The sequence below is a fragment of the Polyodon spathula genome, chromosome 3 (assembly GCF_017654505.1).
Source record: "Polyodon spathula isolate WHYD16114869_AA chromosome 3, ASM1765450v1, whole genome shotgun sequence".
NCBI classification, from domain to species: domain Eukaryota; kingdom Metazoa; phylum Chordata; class Actinopteri; order Acipenseriformes; family Polyodontidae; genus Polyodon; species Polyodon spathula.
This window is the reverse complement of record NC_054536.1, coordinates 72965176-72986879: the sequence shown is the minus strand read 5'-3', so window position 1 is coordinate 72986879 and position 21704 is coordinate 72965176. Positions and strand designations below refer to the sequence as shown.

The following is a 21704-nucleotide window of genomic DNA, read 5'->3' as shown; positions in this document are numbered from 1 at the left end:
AACAGATAGTACACCAAAAGAAATAAAACAAATGTATTTAACACAACTAATCGCTAGAATCTGATATGACTGGAGAACTGAGGAGTTTCACTCTTGGGACATGGGAGACCTCTAGTGGCAGAAACTAGCAACTGCTTGAATTGCAAAAATGAGCTTGTAGTTTCCAGTGAGGTTGTAGCTTCAGATGAGAGTTGATGGCTACTGCTGAAAGAGAAAAAGAATGAACTGCCTGGGCAAGGGCAGCAGATTCCATAGGGAGCATTGTAATATAAAATGAGATGACATGAATGTGAAATATTGGCAGCTGTGAAAAAATTGGGAGCTGCAGTGAGGATAAAAGCAAGGATAGAGTGGAACCAATGTAGTCGTGACGATAATGTAATCACAGAACACTGCTGTAAGACAGAGACTGCTGACAGAACACAGAGCAGGGCTGCTCCTATAAACTCTCATGACCGATGCACAGGAAAAAAATTAACAATGTAAACAAAAGCAAGGTGACGACATGGAAGCACATACGAAAACAACAAATGGGGTCTGCAGGGCGGTGTGAATACACCAAAGCAAAACCAGACCTGATAGCTAACATAAGGGTACAGCATATATTACTACATGTATCCATGTCTTGAAACAGTTTATCAAGGATATTATTTCTGATTACCCTCATCAAGCAACTCCAGGGACGAACGCTGCATAGCAGGTGTGACAGATTGTGATGGGGTAACCCCGTCCCTGGGAGTATTTTTGGTTTATTTTGTATAGTTTGGGTTATGTATTACCGGGGAGTTAATGTATATTGGTATGTGAGCACAGGGATGTGGGTTTGTGTGTGTGTGGAATAGTGATGACAATAATTTATTGTTATTCGTGCCGGATTTATACCAGTGCGATACTTGTTTGGTTTCGTTTCGTGTCTGTTTTGTTTGTATATTTGTTTTGGCCACTGTGCTGTTTTGTTTGTGCAAGTGTTTTGTTTTGTTTAAAACTTGTAATTAATAAAGAAACAAATACTTGCCTTTGTTGTGGGTTACTTCTTCTGGGTCTGATGTCACTACACAAGCCATCGTATGACACAGATGCTGCTGTCAGGAGCGTGCTGCAGATTTGACCAGGAATAGAAATGCAGTCACCATTTGAGAATTCGATTTTGCAGAGAAAGATACCTCCGCAAACAGCTTTTGAAAGAGCCAAGTAGCCTTTCTCAGCAAGTAGCTTTTCTTTCTGTCAGACTGCAGAGGTGAGCGCTGTTCAGCAGGAGTGAGAGACGCTGCCGTCATAGCGGAATGTGACCGAGAACTCCACAGCACAGGATGGACTGCGGCAGTACATGCAGAGAGGATAATAGCTTCAAAAGCACGTATGCCCGACCGGAGGGAGCATTCTACAGAGAAAGAAAAGTGAGGTGAGCAGCTTTTTCAAATGTAAACTTTCCATGATAAAATCGGAGTCTTACAGAGTTATGTAACGACAGATGACCGAAAACAGACAGTCCATTCGGGAATGCATTAGAGAATTCGGAGTGAGACAGCTTTGTCCAGCAGTATCGAGGGTAGAATGGTCAGTGATGTTTGTCAGCTGTGCTGCAACAGGCAAACAAAAAATGCAAGACAGAGAGCAAGTGCATAGCTTGGGGTTTAAAATAGGGGTTTAGCAACACCCCAAGCTTACAATTTAAACAAAACACTTCAAAGCACATCCAAGCTATGCTATCCCAGGCATTAAACAGAAAGCATAACCTGCTGCTCTCTCCCTTTGTTGCTCTCACTCTCGCTCTTTCCACTTCACTCTCATCTGTCTTTTTTATAGCATGAATCACCCTCTCGTCACATTCCACACTTTTCAATTAGACAAATCAAATATTACACACTTTCCAATTAAACAATCAAACAATTCCCTCAAACTTAATTAACATGTGGTTGTGCAAAATCAGTGCTTTGAAAAATGAAAACTAACTTCTTGCCCTCCCTCTAACAGTTTTGAAAGGTTTCATGAACTGCAAACTTGATTTAATTGATCAAAATGATCACTAAATATATTCCAATGATTGTGACTAAATAAACTGTAATATTTGACCCTTTCATGAGAAAAAAAGTAAATACTTAGCATTAAACATACAAATGCTTTATATAAACAAATATTCATGAAAAAATACATATCTTATGTTTATTAAATTCTTTATTAAAAATAATGACTTATTACCACAGACCTGAATGGCAAATATGAAATTAATATAAATTAGTAATAATATGCCATATGAATTCTACAGTAAAATAATGCTCAGTGATGCACAGCATTGTAATTAAATTGCAAAAAAAAAAAGATTGGGATTTATTTTACACTGTCAAATACATATTACAAAACAAGATATTAGTTGATTTGTTGCTAATTGATATCCTTCATATAATGAACATGAATATAAGTGCTTTCATGAATGTGAGAGTTTCAAGAAGATCTACCTTGCTATATGGTTTCTATTTTTGACTGCTTACTTCTCTTAATCTATACTAATGGGTATTAAAAATCTGGTATTGCACGTGATGTTAGTGGGGTCAATTGTATGACCTGCAGAGGCAAATCTTAATATTGCCACCCTAAAATGTATATAGGGTCAGCACTTACATATCCAAACCTATAAATGTTGACTTCAGTGACATCTGTGATAGTGTGCTTGTGTCACGTGTGGTGGTAGCCGCTTTTTAGGCAACACAGACAGACATACAATTTACACCAACTCTAATTCCCACCTGTGCAGGGCAATCGCCCTGCCAGAGATGATTTGATGTGTATGTAGGTGAGCATGTTATAACCTGCCCCCTACCACCCAAACAACCCCCTGCCCTGCACACACACACACACACCCACACACACACATACACAGACACACACACACACAGACACACACAGACACACACACACACACACACACACACACACACACACACACACACACACACACACACACACACACACACACAGACACACACACACACACACACACACAGACACATACACACACACACACACACACACACACACACACACACACACACACACACACACACACACACACACACACACACACACACACACACACACACACACACACACACACACACACACACACACACATTTTGTAGGGAAAGAAAAAATATGACTTGGGTTTGAGGAACTGTACAGGGAGACGTTGATTCTTTCATTGAAATTTGTTAGCGCACGAGTTGGGGGAATAACACAGCAGTAAAAGACAAAAGCTTGTCAGTTTTTTTCAGGGAACACAAAAAATATACAATGTCAAAAACACAGCTGAAAGGACTGTGTTTTAAAATAAGTAGGCTTCCATGTAGATGTACCGTAGATGGTTTTGTTGGTACAGTACTATATTTTCAACAGTATTTTAATCCAGAACGATATGATTCTGAAAATATCACTTGCCAAAAGAGATGACACATGGACTGTAATACAATACATACTTTCAAATCCGGTATGTATTGTAGCAGTATGTAAAATTCACCAATAACGACCCAACAGCAAAATTAAATCAAAATGTTACCCATGCACAGAACTGAGTAAAACGTAAAAGGCAATGTAATTTTGCAAAATTTAAAAAAAAAACAAAAAACACCAGTTTCCAGAATTAAAACAGTATCCAAAATCAGTATTCAAAACTGCAGTTTATAGTGCTCGATAAGGCCATAATGTCACAGTTCACTTGCAAACTAATATGCACAAAGCAATTAAAGATAACAGGTTTAAAAAAAAAAAAAACTGCAAGACAGTATCTAAAACTGTTTAATGATGAACTTTTGCATTTCCGCGCCTTGTCTTATTCACTTTGTTTTTGGAGGAAGTGCTGTGTAACTGCAATGCACACTAAAGACAGACCGATTTGCCACTCACTTCTTACTATTTATAATATTATATATATTATATATATATATATATATATCTATATATATATATATATATATATATAAGGGACTCCTTCTTAGTACAAATCATGTTTAAAAAGAGTTTTTCTCAAACTTCAAGTGACATTGTTTTTTTTTTGTTTTGTTTTTTGTACTGCTGACCCATGGGATAACGTCAATTGAGTTATATATATATATATATATATATATCTATAGATATATATATCTATATATAATATATATATATATATTCTATATATATATCTGTATTAAGCCTCTTTAAGATCAAGTTTAGTTGACTGATAAGTCGTCACGGTATGATATGAGTGAATCAAACAATACACGGTACATCGTGGCAGGTGCCAGCCCTTAATGCCCAGCCGTGTATTGCCAGCAAAGCAGAAGAAAACGAAGTGGCAGATCACTAAATGGCGCGAGCTCTGGCTTCTATGAATACACTTTGGCAGGGAAATGGAACTGCAAGGAAACTCAAACTTCTGGAAGCACACAAAAAGCACAGTACATGTGTAATGGCAACAAGGCACCAATGATGATTGGAAACATCAGAAAAGGAAAGAAGTGAGTAAGAATAAAAAAAAAAAAAACAACAACCTAAGAATTTATTCTGAAGCTACTTGCTCCATACAATAGAATGATTTATTTCTGAGATAATTTGAAATGTATGACGTTGATAAGGGTCACAGTAGAAGTCTATGAATCAGCAGAGAGCATGCTGCATTCAGTTTTACTAACATGTAACAATATTGAATCGAATACAAAGCCAATTTGCAGTAGATGTGCTAGCATGCTTATAGTTCTGACTACTTTTATAAGATGAAAAACACTATTAGAGCACCTACACCATTGTGTGCTTACTTTATAATATACAGTATATACCATAGTTTCCCATTATTTTAAAATGATCCAAAACTGAAATGAATTCCAATTTTCCATTACGGTCCAATTTTAACTTTTTTTTTTAATAAACTCAAATTGAACTACATCTAGGTAGGATTAATCAAGTACTGAATTTGATTCCAAAGACAGCATTATAAGACGGAATGCAAGCTCCTGTGAGAAAAGCAAGGTACTGATGGTTCAGGGATGCACCGTATTATCAAATCAGATGGTTTTCAACATTTTAAGAATGGATAATCTAACAAAAAGAGATGGTCATCCCTTTTGCATTTAGTGGCAAGTTTTTCAGTGGATCTCTGAAGCAAAAAAAGTGTTCATGTTTTATATAATGATTTGTACTAAACCCTGTTGCTTTAATTTAAGCTTCAAACAGAAAGAAAAGCCAGTTCAGAATATTTTCACTGACTGCCTGCAAGAAAAACTGTCACAGAGAAGGCAGGGAAGAAATGTCTGGAATCAAGTGCAAAGGCAAAGAATTTCAACTCTATAAAACCAGCAAAAAACAACAAGCAGTTCAATATTTGTCTTGAGCAGTTTCTTGTTCCATACCATTACAACTGGGTTGCCTTTACATGTTCCAAATAGGGCCCTCACAGTTACATACATTTCTGCAACATCTGTGTTTAACAGTATTTTGTGAATTAAAATTAGGACTTTATATACAGATTAATGAAACATGCTTAAGGTAAATTATTCCCTGAAATACAACTAACTTGTAAAACTAGCAGGGACGCATTAATATGACACATATTGTTTCAAAAGTATATAGAATAGAATAGAATAGAATAGAAGAAAAAGAGTAATCCACACTACGAAGGGAAGAAATGCTCCAAGAGATACACAGATGAAATGTGCTCATCAGAAATTCCAAATACTTTTAGACACTGGGGTCTATTTTAATGATCTTAACAGCGGTGGTTCAGTCAGGAAAACTCATGCGATCGAGAACACTACTTATTAAAGCTTACACTGCAAATACAACGTTATACATATTTCCATTACATATTTGGCCTTGCCCTTCGAGGTGGCCCTGCCCATAACTTAGTTTTCTGCTAGTGGAGAGGCTGACTGTAGGGAAGCCATTGGCAGGGGCCAGGATAGCTGCCCTCCCCCTTACACAAAGCTGAAAAACAGTAGGAGGTGAACTCTGACGAACAGCGGGGATGAATGGATTGAGGTAAGATATAAAACCCTTCCTAGCTGATTATTGGTCGCGTTGTTTGTCGAAAGAAGAATGAGATACTAGCCATTTGACTGACTAACGTTCTGGTAATGAGGGTGCCTAATATGATTGATGGTTACGATTTTAATCTAGCTTAAAAAGTGAGTTCCCTGCCTAAGCCACTGCTTTGCTAAATGTCTTTAACATAGTCCAGTGATTAGCAATAATAAAACAGTGAAATGAGGTTCCTAAACATTTTTTTCAAGTGGCAGTATTCAGATCCAATGTCTAGATCATTACAATAGTGTTGGCTACTCCCTACAAGAAACCTTCTTTATGGCAGGACTGTTTAAGGCCAAGAATGGACTACTCTAGCAATTGAATGTGTTCTTCGTAAAGCTTTTGTGCAATGCTCTTTTTTTTTTTACTGACCTGGGACGTAGCAGCAGCCGAGCTAGATTCCTTACTGTCCACAGCTGGGCTCTCTTTTACTGCTGCTGCCTTCTGCGTATCCCCTCCAGTTGACACTGAAGCTCCCAACTGACCAATGCCATCACTTGATTGGGCCAGAGTGGGACTGTTTACAAGCCCTGTTTGGGATTTGTACCAACTAGGGTACAACAAAGGATTTGCATTGGCTTCTGTTGAAAGCATTCCTGTCTCCGCAGTGCCAAGAACCCCACTCTGCTCAACCGCCCCCTTAATCAGGAAAGATAAAATGAAACAGATAAACTCTCCTTTAGTATCAGTGTCACAGCATAACTCACAGCCTCACTGCAATCAGCATCTGTTTTTAGAAGACTTGCAATGTAAAGAATGTTCCATGGCGAATGAAATTAAAAATACACTTTCTTGTAACTGAAACATGCAAAATGGAATCAGGTATTTGCACGTTGCTTTGTAAACCACTGTGTGTGTGTGTGTGTGTGTGTGTGTGTGTGTATATATATATATATATATATACACACACACAGTGATTATACACCCCCTTCAATTTTTTTCACATTTTGTTGTGTCAGTGCCTCAGAATTTCATGTATTTAAATGAGGATTTTTTTTCCACTTATCTACAAACTATACTCCACATTGTTAAGGGGAAAAAAGGTTTCATTGAGAAAAAAATGATACACTAAAAATACAAAACTGAAAGATCATAATTGGATAAGTCTCCACCCCCCTGAGTTAATACTTGGTGGAAGCACCTTTGGCAAATACAGCTGTGAGTCTGTTGGGATAGGTATCTGCCAACTTTTCAAACCTAGATTTGGCAATATTTGACCACTCTTCTTTACAAAACTGTTCAAGCACTGTCAAGTTCCTTGGGGAGTGTTGTTAAACAGCAATCTTCAAGTCATGCCACACATTTTCAATTGGATTTAGGTTGGGGCTCTGACTGGGCCACTCAAGGACATTTACCTTTTTGTTCCTTAGCCACTCCTGTGTAGCTCTGGCTGTGTGCTTTGGGACACTGTCCCAGTTTCAGCTTTCTTGCAGAGGGCGGCAGGTTTTTCTCAAGGGCTTATCTGTACTTTGCTCCATTCATTTTCCCTTCTATCCTGACAAGTGTCCCAGTCCCTGCCGATGAGAAACATCCCCATAACATGATGCTGCCACCACCGTGCTTCACAGTAGAGATGGTGTTCTTTGGGTGATGCTCTGTGTTGGGTTTGCGCCAACCATAATGCTTTGAATTTAGGACAAAAAGTTCCATTTTAGTTTCGTCAGATCACAAAACTTTTTGCCACATGGCTACAGAATCTCCCGAGTGTTTTATTTGTGTACTTCAAACAGGATTCAAGGTGGGCTTTCTTAAGTAATGACTTTCTTCTTGCCACCCTACCATACAGGCCAGATTTGTGGAGTGCTTGGGACATTGTTGTCACATACACACTTTGATCAGTCTCTTGCAAAGTTGCCATTGGCCTATTGGTAGCCTCTCTGATCAGTCTCCTTCTAGCTCGGACATCCAGTTTTGAGGGACGGCCTGATCTAGGAAGGGTCTTGGTGGTGCCACACACCTTCCACTTCTTAATAATCATCTTGACCCTGCTCCAAGGGATATTCAAGGCCTTGATATTTTTTTATACCCATCCCCTGATCTGTGCCTTTCAAAAACTTTGTTCCAGGTTTTTATTGAATGCGTTTTGGTGCTCATGGATGAGTCCTTGCTTTTAAATGCACTACCCAGCAGAGGGAACCTACAGGATCTGCTGAATTTATCCTGAAATCATGTTAATCACCAATTAACACAGGTGGAGGCCACTTAACTTGGTGTGTGATTTTGAAGGCGACTGGTTACACCTGGGCTAATTTAGGGTTGCTATTACAAGGGGGGTGGACACTTATCCATCCAAGCTATTTCAGATTTTATTTTTTATTAATTTTATACAAATTTCTAGAATATATTTTTCACTTGGAGGTTGTGGGGTAGGACAAATTAAAAAAAAAAAAAAAAACAATTTCAATGCATTTTAATTTCAGGATATATATACATATATATATATATATATATATATATATATATATATATATATATATATATATATATATATTTGAATTACCCTGACTGTATATACTTTTCCACCACGCAATTGTATTACATAGGCTTGGAACCTGTGCATGCAGGGTTTAGTTGCATTCCATATGCATTTTGAAGTTACATGGTAATAATCCAATTTAGAATAGTTGAGAATTAAGTGCACTCGAATGCAAGCACTTAGGTAGCACATTTATTTTAAACAAACAGGCAGGTTAACTGTGAAAAACACTTGTTGGGCTAAGAGCTGACTAGTAATGCAGAGAAATCACTTCATGTCAAACTGATCTTTATGGTTTTATAAACACAGTTTGGATTTCTAAGGAAGTTAACTTCAACTACAATGCTTGTAGCAGTAAAACAACATAATCGGTTAATTCATTTAGGTAGGTTTATTTGACTTCTGTTTCTCGTAAGTTTCATCTTTTTAATTGTGTTTTGAAGTAATGGAGGATTGTTTCTTTTGTAAGCTTGGGTTAGTGAACAATATAATGTTCAAGGGTGCAAATCCCCTGTATAATATTTGAATCATGAGGTTTTATAACTGTATCATCAATGTAGCAATAGGTGACAGGCTCAGTCCTCTATGGTCCCAAAAGCCATAGATTCGTATAGTTTTTGACGGTAATATGGACACATTATCTCCACCATCACCCCAGCATGGTGTGTGTAGTTCTGACCTGTAGATTAGAAATAAATAAGGGAAACTGATTAGACTGAAAAGGCCAAACAGTACTTGTCAAGTAGCAGCGTGTGCATTGAGTGGCCTTGCCTGACATCCCCCCCCACCCCCACCACAACCCTCCCACCCTGTGCCTGCATGGTAAGACAGCAGCTATGGGAGCAAGCCTGCCCTGGAATATAAAATATCACTGGTCAATCAATACATATCCTGTGATGCAAAGCTTTGATGTCATTACCTTCACTGGCATATTGGGTAGCTGGGGTGGAGTTTCCTCAGTGGGAGGGCAAGCAGTCTTGACAGAGGGCTCGCTCTTCACTGCTGTCTGCTCTGGCTGTGTCACCGGTGTCTCTGTGGCTCCCTCCTCTACGTCAGACTCGGGCTCCGTGTGGGCCTCCTCATCTCCCTCTCCTTCCTCTTCTTCTCCTTCCTCTGCCTCCTCTTCCTCCTCCTCTGTAGTTAAACCAGAGGGATATATTAAGCACCATATTGGACAAACATTACCTGTGTAGTGTAAACAATTCCCAGAAAACAGATCTGGTAACGCAGCTATTTGGGGTAAAACCTTTGGCTCTGTTCGAGCAATGTAGGTTTTTGAAAGCATGCTTTCTAGCATGTGTTGAAATCAAAACAACCAGTTTTTGATTTTGGACAATGCCCAGTTTGTGATTAGCATTTGATTAAGAACAACAAAGAACTCCCAAATCACATAAACCTGGAAAAGACAAACAAACCTGTGTCCACCTGAAAAATGCTCCAGTAGCAACACATTGTGGTCTATTAAGTCCATTCATTTTTGTTTTCTTTACCTCTGATAAAATCTATACTCCGCAGTCCCCTTCCTTCTCTCTCAAAATTGGCTGTGAAGTGATCCATATTTTCATAGCCACGTTCCAACTTTTCCAAATGTGATATGTTAGAGGCTTCAGTAATTCTAAAATGGTAAGAAACAGAGTATTGAGTACTGCCTCTCAGGATGTTAAGTGAGTAAAATGTTATTGGATAACTTAAAAGACTTACTTTTTTACGAGTGGTTTAGCATTCTATAAAATAAAAACATATGACACAGTAAATTATACAACATTACAGTAAAGAAAACATTTCTAATTTTACAGTAATCTTAAAACAATACCCAAAACCATTCTAAATACTAAATCATCCCATGTTATAATAATGGTATAGAAGGCTTCTCCAGAAGATGAGTGGCTGCTTATCTGTAAATATTTAGCAACAGGATTATCCAAGTCCACTATTCATTTAGAAAAGGAATAAGCATGGTAATAATATAATATTACACCTGGTAATAAGTACTGTTGTACCATTATCTATTACTGTACACTGTCCTGTGGACACTCAAATGTTTTGGCTTTTTTTGACAAGGGGAATCAACAAGTACTAATGAACATGAATATTTATTGTAACATTTGAAATTTCCTCTTTATTAGAATCAATTTTACGGTACATAAATGGGGTCTATTTTAATGATCCAATGTATGTTTTTAAGTGTTTGGTTACTATGTGTGCAAGATAAAATTTATTAGGGGTTGCCACCAAACACATAATGAAAACCTGATATTAACATACTGGATCAGTTTATATAGAACCTGTTGTGGTTTAAATGTTTTGAATACTTTGTCATTGACAGTGCGAGATCTACACTCTCAACGAAATTAGAAGTGTAATTGCTGCTAATAGGCACCAATGGTGATGTGATTTATAATCAGGTTTTAAATACTGCTGCTTTTTACCTCACTGTCATCTGATAGTTTACAGATTTAAGATGGATAAAATGTCGATCTATGATGTAATTTCCTTTTTTTTTCTCCTGTGGTACTTTTTTGTCATTTATTGATAAATCTTTAATGATAAAAAATATTTTTAAATATCGAAACTAAACTTTTTCGTCTTTCTTTCTCACCTGCAGAAAAAGCGCCATTTCGGGCTCATCCATCGTCTGTATTCCAGACTGCACTATCTTGGACACTGCCTCCAGATGATCACCATATTTCTTTTTCAGAGTCCGGACGTACTGGAGCTTCTCCTCCTGTTCACTTGTGATTTTCTGAGTCATCTCTCCTTTCCTTTCTTCCAGGGTTGCATACAAGAAATCAAACTTTTCACACACCTGGGACTTCAGTCTCCTGCAGTTATCCTATTAAACAAATTGTTAGGTTGAAATATGCTTTTGTTTAAAGAAGGTCGCAAATGGTATATTTAGAAAACAAAGCCTATAGCAGAATGGTCCAGACACATGCAAAGACATACAAACTTGCCTAAGCGTTTCTGTGGGTGGTACACTTGTGATGAATATATTTTTTCAGTGAATTCACATCACAATTACTGAAGGGTTTTTTTTTGTTTGTTTTTTAAATTGATGACATGATAACTATTTTATTGCTAAGAATCACCATAGCAATCTCGGAAACTACAAAAATAAATCCTCTTTTACGTGTAAGGGTATATTTTACCTCAATAGTTCTACAAGACTCTTCCAGCTGACTGATTATTCCCTGAATTCTGTCATTGTTGCCAACCAGCATTGCTATCCCATCACTGAGTTCAGACTGGGAAAAGAAAAACAACACAATTACAGATGAATGGAGAATTTCACCAGTGTACATTCATACAAATGAGTTAGCAGCAAGCCAGCTCGTTTACTTTGCACCTACTCTATAGGGATAAGGAGTCAGCTACAACAGCACCCTTTACGACCCCTGCTGGTAACTGTCAAGATTCATTCTTTGGAGCCTCCATCAGCCAATTTTCATTACTATACCTATCTGAGTTACTTAATCACTGTGTTCATAAAATCTATTCCTTATATTTTGTTTATAAATATTAGATTTAATTAATTATAAGTACAGACTCTTGACATTTGAACCCAATACATCTATCATTTTAAGGTAAGTATAAACTTGCTACGTTAAAAAATAAATAAATAAAAAAATAAAAATAAAAGATTCTGTGGCATGATATTTAATAGCCTATGCATTCCAAATCTGATGTACCTTGGGAAATAATTTCCTTTCTCCAGTTCTTGATTGCTTATTTCCTAAACACTGAGAATCCCAGTACAAGAAGGGTTTGTAACACAAGCCAACCTTTTGCATCTGGAAAACCTTATCCAGGGGAGCCACCTCGCAGTCTTTATGAGCTCCAAAGACTTTACATAAGGAGCAGGTGGGTGTTTCACATGTCGCACAGTAGATGTTGATTTTCTCATCTTCATGCTCTTCACACATGGGCTGGTCACGTTTCCTCTCAGAGCCCGACTTACTACTATTGAACAAAATTTTTTCTTAGAACCGATAAGGAATACATAACTTTTTTTGTTATCTTTTTTTTTTTAAACACATTTATTTAGCAGTTAAAAATGCACATATATTATATATATTATATATATACTATATCTATTTATATATATATATATATATATATATATATATATATATATATCTATTGCAGTCAAGATACTGTATTTATCCCAATCAGGTACAGTAGAACCCTAGAGTTATGAACACTAAACCTACGAAATGACTGGTCAACCAAACATCCCCACTTTTAGCTGGAAGTATGTAATCACTCAACCATGCCTACAATGCAACCAGAATCCCATTTAAAAAAATGTAACATTAACCTACTGAAACAGTAGGAACATGGAAATGCAAACATGTTACACTTTCAATTGAAAGAAAACACTGAAAATATTTTTAAAAACTTGATAGCCTTATTATACTTAAGAATGAAAATACGGCATCAGGAAATTGTCAGCGATATTACAAAAAGGCCAAAAATAAACCAAACAGTTTGCAAAGGAGTCAAAGGACAGCAGAGCAGTAAAAACAGATGTATCATACGCAAAATGGATGAGGAGATTTTGATAAAGCACTCCATAAGTGGTGTGCTGATCATGGAGAAGGCAAAATTACTGTACCAACAAATATACCAGACAGAGGCAAGGCAGATTTCAATCCAAAGGACTGAATGACTTTAAGGAAACTTTAAGCACAGATATAAATATTATATACCCAGCTGTACTTGCAGTTCTGTAGTGCAACAGCTACTGAACTATAAATGTTCCAACACTCATGGACAGGAGTTCCTTAACCATTTAAATTATGCAGTCCCATGTCGTAAAACCAATTGCATGCCTTTCCTTTCAAAGTACTGGTGCTTCTGTAAACAGCATGACCCAATAGCTGAGAATGACATAGATGCTTAGTTGTATGAAACTTACTGTCTTGATCCCTTTAAAGGAGTTCAAACAAAAAAATGACATCTATTGTTGTTGTTTTGGCCAGTGTTGCTAAATTGTTCCTTGTAATCTGCTGAACTTGTTTGTATTGGTTGTGCTCATATGAATTTGTGTGGGTTTTGTTTTTTATTATATGCCACCGTCTTGACCAAGTCTCCCTTGAAAAATACATTTTAATCTCAACAGCACTTTCCTGATTGCATAAAGGTTAATTAAAAAAAATAAAACAGAATAACTATCTACTGCTTTACAATACCTTTTACAGAAGTTGAGTTTATTCACCCAAAGAGCATACCAGAAAACTTAGTGTGCTAATTTCCAGTGTTAACATCCATTTGCATTTTTCAGGTGGGTACAAATGCAGATTTTTTTTTTAAGCTGAGCCATCACAAAAAATGTAGCCTTTAGTGGTCATGGACACATTTTCCTTCGATTATGATGAAAGCTTTTTGAATAGAGAATTTTCTAGGATGGTGTCACACTGTGTTTTTTGTAACCCTACTTGTGTACTACTTGACGCTCAACTTGCAAGTAGTTCATACTACAATAGATGGGTCCCTTTATCAGGACTGAAATGGCAGTTAAAAGAAGATAAACTGCCATACTTAAGAGCTGGCTGTCAAGTGCCAGCTATGTATAAAAATGACAATGGAGCAAAATCCTAAACCGTATCTAAAAAAAGTTGCAGCATTTGCACGATTTTAATGACACTACTTGTGTGCCTTTCATGTTTAACAAAGCATGCTGTTCTTTCAGCACTGCCTGTTTTATTGACACTATTTATATATATATATATATATATATATATATATATATATATATATATATATATATATATATATATTTATGTGTATGTGTGTGTATATATATATATATATATGTATGTGTGTATATATATATATATATATATATATACACACACACAGTGGTTTGCAGAAGTATTCACCCTCTACCAATAACGTCACATTTTGTTGAATTACAAATAATGTATGCACCATTTTTCAAACAAACATTTTTTCACTCAAAGCTGTAGTGTTTAAACTAAACACTGTTATATGAGGAGGAGGTTGAATGTCAGCAAAACTTGCAAAGAAAATGTACAAAATGAAATTTACTGGTTGCTTAAGTATTCAGCCCCTTAGGTCAGTACTTAATAGAAGCACCTTTTTCAGCAATTACTGTTATGAGTCTTTTTGGATAAGCCTCTACTAGCTTTGCACTGTAGGATGGTGACATTTTTGACCCATTCTTCATGGGAAAATTGCTCCAGTTCTCATAAGTTTGTTGGGGATTTGTCGATGGACTGCAATCTTCAAGTCTCGCCATAAATTTTCGATTGGACTCAAGTCAGGACTTTGACTGGGCCACTCAAGAACTTTAATTCTCTGGTTCAACCACTCCAGTGTGGCTTTGGCTTTGTGCTTCTGATCATTGTCCTGCTGAAATGTGAATTTTCTCCCCAATTTCAGTCTTGGCTGACTCAAACAGGTTTTCCTCAAAGATTCGCTTGTACTTTGCTCCTTGGTCTTCGTGGTAGCTTTGTTGGATCACTATGTGAGTTGCAGCCTGAAAGTCTTTATATACATGAGGGAAATTATCTGCAAGTTAAACCACTTTGAGTACACAAAGGCTGAAACCATTTCACTCATTTTGTGACCTTTCAAACAAATCATTTGCATCTGAGCTGATTTAGGGCTGCAGAAGCAAAGGGGTAGAATATTTATGCAACTGAGATTAATCTGTTTTTCTCTATAAATCTTACTTATTTATATTCTATATGCATTTTCAAAGTGGAGTAGTTTGTGTAGATTCTACATGTAATGTCTAATTTGAAAGCGCAGTGGAGTATGCTCAGCTGCCAACAAAATGTGAAAACTTTTCCGGGGGGGTGAATGCTTCTGTAAACCACTGTGTATAAATATATATATATATATATTAAAGAAACAAAACTTTTTGTTTTAAATTGGAGTGAAAAAATGATCCTTCTAGGATGTACTGTGGTCTAAAGATTAGTGCCAAGGAGTAGGTTCTAATCCTTTCTCCATCACTAGCACACAGTGACCTTGTACAAGTCACAACTGCTGCCAAATCTGAGCAACAGTAAATATCTCTGCCAGTACCAGCAGCGGGCAATCCACCCAGTAACCTCCTCACTTTTCAATGGGAACCTGCAAACAATAGCTAAGCAGTTGCAGAAGTCTTATATTTGTACAATACAGAAAAAGGGATGTCTTACCTGGTAGACTCCTGTTTATACAAATCAATGATATTCTCCACCAGAAGGTTTCTCTGCAGTCCGTAAACCCCATGTCTGTCCAAGACCACTTCATGCCTGCAAGAAGGGCATCGGAATCGACCGCCTGCAGCCACTGTGTTGCCTCCTCTGGTTGGTAGGTAAGGATTAGAGGCCTGTGGTCATCAGTTGGAAACCAGCAACAAAACAGATCAATATAACAAGCTTGGGATCAACACATACTGTGCTTTCCTCATGCTGCCCTATGAAAACAACCTTGATATTTACAACTGTTAATCACACATAATGTTGTGAATCTGTATTTCAACTTTCTTTTTAAGAAAATCAAAACCAGATGATGTAATTATATTCCTCTTAACATTACAAACAAATAAAACAAAACTGAAAAAAATGACTTTCAAAAATCACAATCACTTGATTCACATTTAGAGAACTAAGGTAAATAAACAGATAAGGTAAACATAAAATACTATGGTTATGTTTTACTGAAGGAATTCATTTGGAACAACACCTACCTGGAAAATATCACTGGCACATTTTCGACAAAGGTTGTGCTGACAAGGAAGAATGACCACTGGTTTGCTAAACATTTCCAAACAGATAGGGCAAATCAGTTGTTTCTCCAGGTTGTCCATGGTCTGCTGCTCTTTGGAATACAAGTACTCCTGAGAGGTACTCATTGCACAGTTTAAAACCACGCAGAGCTTGGGAAAAAGAAGTTTTGACAAAATGCTTTCTGGTAAGTTTCTTTCCTGATAATAATTTGGAGTCCAGATTGAGGTAGAGTGTCCTCACGAGTATCTCCACAAAGATCACACTGTTTAATGGCCGGGGGTCTTCTGGGTGTTAGGGCTGTTTTTAGCACTAGCAACGTCACAGGTTACCATGCTGACTTGTCCATATATGAAAATGACAAGAGGACAAATTCTTCTGGCAGCTGTTAAGACTGGGAGCGCTGGAGAGATCAACATTCCTGTTTCAAAGAACACTGCAGCCACTCCAGATATTTCAGGGGGACCAACAGCTAAAGCCAGCTTTCAGGGCTAATTTAAAATGCATAGTCATTCAACAGGGATATGCTGTACTGGTACTACTTATACATTTCTGTGTGTATACAATTTCCATTCATGGTGACCTAATTAAAAGGTCTATTTTCTTAAGTTTGTCTTTCTGGATCTGGACGGATAATTTACAGCTATACTGTAGAGTATATTTTCAATAGTTTCTTATCATCCTAATTTATATGAAACTTTAAGAAATATTCATAAGAAACTCTTTAAGAAACTAAAATATTAATTTACTGTATGACTTACTGTTCCTGCATAATTTCAGATTTGAATACAGAAAATCCAGACATACTGTGTGTGTGTGTGTGTGTGTGTGTGTGTGTGTGTGTGTCTATATATACAAAATGAAGTATTTTGAATATTTGCTGTTCACAACTTTCATACAGATGTGTTGGTGATTAGTAACCACACAGATGGTCCTGAAATAAATCTGAACATAACTATCTCTGCTGGGTTATTCTGTTGTCAGATTTACTCTGTCACATGCGCTTTGGCAGCCTGTGAAAACTAAACGACATTGAACTTTTTTTAAACACCCTGCCCAAGTACAGTATGAATCAAATTCATTGTAAGATGCATCAAACACTCTCTTAAAACAGAAAAGCAGAGAAATCCTACATTGAATTCTAAAATAAGCAAGTATCTCTTTCTCCCACATACACTGTTTTTTTTGTTTTTTTTAACCAAAATGCCAGTTTCTTAATTTGGGTAAAGTTAATACTGTCCATTCAAATGTCTGCATAAACTGACAGGACTAGGGGTCAGAAATGGAAATTCGATAAAGGGGCATTCAAAACAGAAAATAGGACACACTTTTTTACACAGAGAATTGTGGGAGTCTGGAACCAACTCCCCAGTAATGTTGTTATAGTTGACGCCCTGGGACCAGCATGTTTTTGAAGTTATTTTTTTTGGCCCGCGTCTGGTTTGAAAAATGAAATTTCTGAAAAAACTAATAGACACAGCACATAATTTAAATTTCAATTGCTACTTGACAATATGCCCTTCATAGAAAATAATCGTTTGATGGTAGCCTACAGCTCTATTCTCTAGAACTTGAACTGAAGTTTGCTGACTCTAAACATTCCGGGACTATCCCCTGCAATGGCTGACAGTTCTAATCGATTGCTATCAGGATGATAAAAAGTAGGCACACCTCAACAGCATGTCCAGGGCAGTACAGACCAAGAAATGGCAACGGATAGCTTCATGAAAAATAGATCAATGGTATTTAAGACCTACTGTGGATGTCATTAGGTAAGCAACTTAGATGTTTGTATCACGGTAACGGATATTGAAATGACTGGTTTACAGTATGTGACATACAAGTTTGACGTTCAGAAGACTTACAGATGAAACGTTTGTCATTAAATTTAAGTTTATTTTTGTACTTCCAGATTTTGTGATGTTGCTTTGCTTTTTTCTTGCTTATTATAGAATTATAGAGGGTTCATGACGTACAAGCGGATCAATTAGATTTGCTTTCTACTGTATTGTTCTATAGTATCTGGTTCCAAAAAATATATATTATTCTCAAACACTGGAGAATCATTTTGACTAAAAAGCAATGTGTCCTTTGCTGTTGTGTTGTGCCTGACTTGTATCAGATATCAGGTGCTCTAGGCTAAAATAGCCATAGCTGATCCAGAGAAGGGTCCTGTGCTGTTGTTCCCTGTCAGTGCTGTGGACTATATCTTAACTCACTCTCACTGAGGGGTCACTAGTTACTTGATAGCCTTGTTTACTCAACATCACTTCCACTGTGAAACTAGGCAGGGTCTGCTCTGCAAAAGAAAATACGTCAGCAACACCCTGTGACTTGAGTGTGCACATAGCACAGTTCAAACAAAAATAGATCAGTGTCATGAAAACATTGATAACCTACATCCTTGAAGCCTGTTAAGTGTGACACACAGGCATGCTTATGAGGTTTTACCATGAAGGCATTTTCAACGATTTGTGTACAACTACAAACAGAATAATGTACAGACCCTTTTATATAGCACCTGTCACTACAGATTGTTTATAACAACTTTTCAAGTTGATCTCTGGAAATGTAAAAACAAATTGTTAACCTACAGAAACACAAAACAACTCTCTAGCACCAGATTCAGGAAGCCCCATTACTCAAAATAAAAATAAAAATAAATGAGTAAAGGTTATATTACAAAACTGGAAAGACAGAGTGTAGGTCACATCCAAATATATATAAATATATATATATATATAATATATATCTATATATATATATATATGAGATACATAATATGCACCAAAATCACCTGTGCAAAAGTTTTAGGCAGGTGTGAAAAAATGCTGTAAAGAATAATGCTTTCAATATTAGACATGTTAATAGTTTATATTTATCAATTAACAAAATGCAAAGTGAGTGAACAGAAGAAAAATCTACATCAAATCAATATTTGGTGTGACCACCCTTTGCCTTCAAAACAGCATCAATTCTTCTAGGTACACTTGCACAGTGTTTGAAGGAACTCAGCAGGTAGGTTGGCCCAAACATCCTGAAGAACTAACCACAGTTCTTCTGTGGATTTAGGCAGCCTCAGTTGCTTCTCTCTCTTCTTTGGGGGCCATACCACCACTTCCAGGAATCCTTGTTCTTCTTCATGCTGAAGATAGTTCTTAATGACTTTCGCTGTATGTTTGGGGTCGTTGTCATGCAGCAGAATAAATATTGGGCCAATCAGATGCTTCCCTGATGGTACTGCATGATGGATAAGTATCTGCCTGTACTTCTCAGTACTGAGACCATTAATTCTGACCAAATCCCCAACTCCATTTGCAGAAATGCAGCCCCAAACTTACAAGGAACCTCCACCATGCTTCACTGTTGCCTGCAGACACTCATTCGTGTACCACTCTCCGGCCCTTCGGCAAACAAACTGCCTTCTGCTACAGCCAAATATTTCAATCAGTCCAGAGCACCACTCATCAGTCCAGAGCTGCTGCCATTTTTCTGCACCCCAGTTCCTGTGTTTTCGTGCATAGTTGAGTCGCTTGGCCTTGTTTCCACGTCGGAGATATAGCTTTTTGGCCGCAAGTCTTCCATGAAGGCCACTTCTGACCAGACTTCTCTGGACAGTAGATGGGTGCACCAGGGTCCCACTGTTTTCTGCCAATTCTGAGCTGATGGCACTGCTGGACATCTTCCGATTGCGAAGGGAAGTAAGCATGATGTGTTTTTCATCTGCTGCAGTAAGTTTTCTTGGCCGACCACTGCGTCTACGGTCCTCAACGTTGCCAGTTTCTTTGTGCCTCTTCAAAAGAGCTTGGACAGCACATCTGGAAACCCCTGTCTGCCTTGAAATTTCTGCCTGGGAGAGACCTTGCTGATGCAGTTTAACTACCTTGTGTCTTGTTGCTGTGCTCAGTCTTGCCATGGTGTATGACTTTTGACAGTAAACTGTCTTCAGAAACCTCACCTTGTTAGCTGAGTTTGGCTGTTCCTCACCCAGTTTTATTCCTCTTACACAGCTGTTTCTGTTTCAGTTAATGATTGTGTTTCAACCTACATATTGAATTGATGATCATTAGCACCTGTTTGGTATAATTGTTTAATCATACACCTGACTATATGCCTACAAAATCCCTGACTTTGTGCAAGTGTACCTAGAAGAATTGATGTTGTTTTGAAGACAAAGAGTGGTCACACCAAATATGGATTTGATTTAGATTTTTCTTCTGTTCAATCACTTTGCATTTAGTTAATTGATAAATATAATCTATTAACATGTCTATTTTTGAAAGCATTCTTACTTTATAGCATTTTTCCACACCTGCCTAAAACTTTTGCACAGTACTGTATATTAACCTAAGAAATGCATCAATTAAAGGTGAAGGGCCATATAATGTTTTTTTTTTTTTTTTTTAAAATACCTCAACTTTTTAGGAATTTTCTGTAAAATGTGACCAGAGGCAATCCCTTTTTTAAATTACTTCCCTGCTTCTTCGAGCCAGCATATCTTGAAAGAAAGCTTGCCTACCTGCCTACCTAGAATTACTTTTTGTGTAAAAATGTCAACAGCTCTAACACTTAACATAGCTGGGGGGGGCAGGTGTGTGTGTGTGTGTGTGTGTGTGTGTGTGTGGTAACCGTGTATTCTTTACGGTAATGTGCACATATTGTAATATAAGCTTTTTTCACCCTGTAACTACCAGTTTATAATGATTTACTGATATACATGGGTGTTGCATTCATTATTGCGAATATCAACATAAATACAAAAAAAATGTTTAAACATATAAATACATATTTTTCAGTGTAACAACACTGCGGATTGTTCTTGATCCCCTTTTCAAAAAAAAAGGAAAAAAAAACATATTGGAGAATGCGGGCATCGATCCCGCTACCTCTCGCATGCTAAGCGAGCGCTCTACCATTTGAGCTAATTCCCCGGTCCAAGCGAAGTTACGTGAGGATCTACTTGTGTCACTACCAGTTTTAACTCCACATTTATAGAGGCTATTTTATGATAAAATAATTACATAAACAAATACAAAAATATAATAAAAAATGTAATGAATAACTAAAAAAATAATATATAAATATCGAAATAAATAAACACATACCTATATATAGGCCAACGTTCAAAATTTGGCATAAATATCGTCCATACCTGCTGTGTTTTATGACGGTGTCCCAAAGTTTTTTTTTTTGACAATGATCTGAAAACAAGGCTTCGGAATATATTTTTAGACGAAACATCGAAACACGGAGCAGGCCTCGCTAGACAATTTATTATTATTATTATTATTATTATTATTATTATTATTATTATTAGTATTATTATTATTTACATTTGGTTGAGAGACTGTGGAAAGTACATATATAAGTGTTTACCCCGATTGGCCAATTTTACTTAAGGCCGTTAAGCTATATGCTGTAGCGTAAAAAAAATAAAA

General features: G+C 37.0%; 1 protein-coding gene and 1 non-coding gene across 7 annotated transcripts in view; both read right to left on the bottom strand.

Moving 5' to 3' along the window:
* LOC121313388 (tripartite motif-containing protein 55-like) overlaps positions 1 to 16854 on the bottom strand; it is a 72665-nt gene extending 55811 nt beyond the window's left edge. Inside the window, exons 1-10 of one of the 6 annotated variants that reach the window (XM_041245867.1) lie at positions 16230 to 16845; positions 15697 to 15869; positions 12307 to 12484; positions 11674 to 11769; positions 11124 to 11357; positions 10226 to 10248; positions 10015 to 10139; positions 9444 to 9658; positions 6421 to 6687; positions 1016 to 1096 (exon numbers count right to left, since the gene is read on the bottom strand). In XM_041245867.1, coding sequence (XP_041101801.1) covers positions 1052 to 1096; positions 6421 to 6687; positions 9444 to 9658; positions 10015 to 10139; positions 10226 to 10248; positions 11124 to 11357; positions 11674 to 11769; positions 12307 to 12484; positions 15697 to 15869; positions 16230 to 16394 — 1521 coding nt within the window. In that variant the 5' untranslated portion in view covers positions 16395 to 16845 and the 3' untranslated portion in view covers positions 1016 to 1051. The other 5 variants (XM_041245866.1, XM_041245864.1, XM_041245863.1 and 2 more) reach the window with 5 other exon arrangements.
* A 4270-nt stretch (positions 16855 to 21124) lies between these two features.
* Positions 21125 to 21197, bottom strand: trnaa-agc. Its single transcript has one exon. It is a non-coding gene; the product is annotated as a tRNA-Ala (tRNA).
* Between the last annotated feature and the right edge of the window lie 507 nt (positions 21198 to 21704).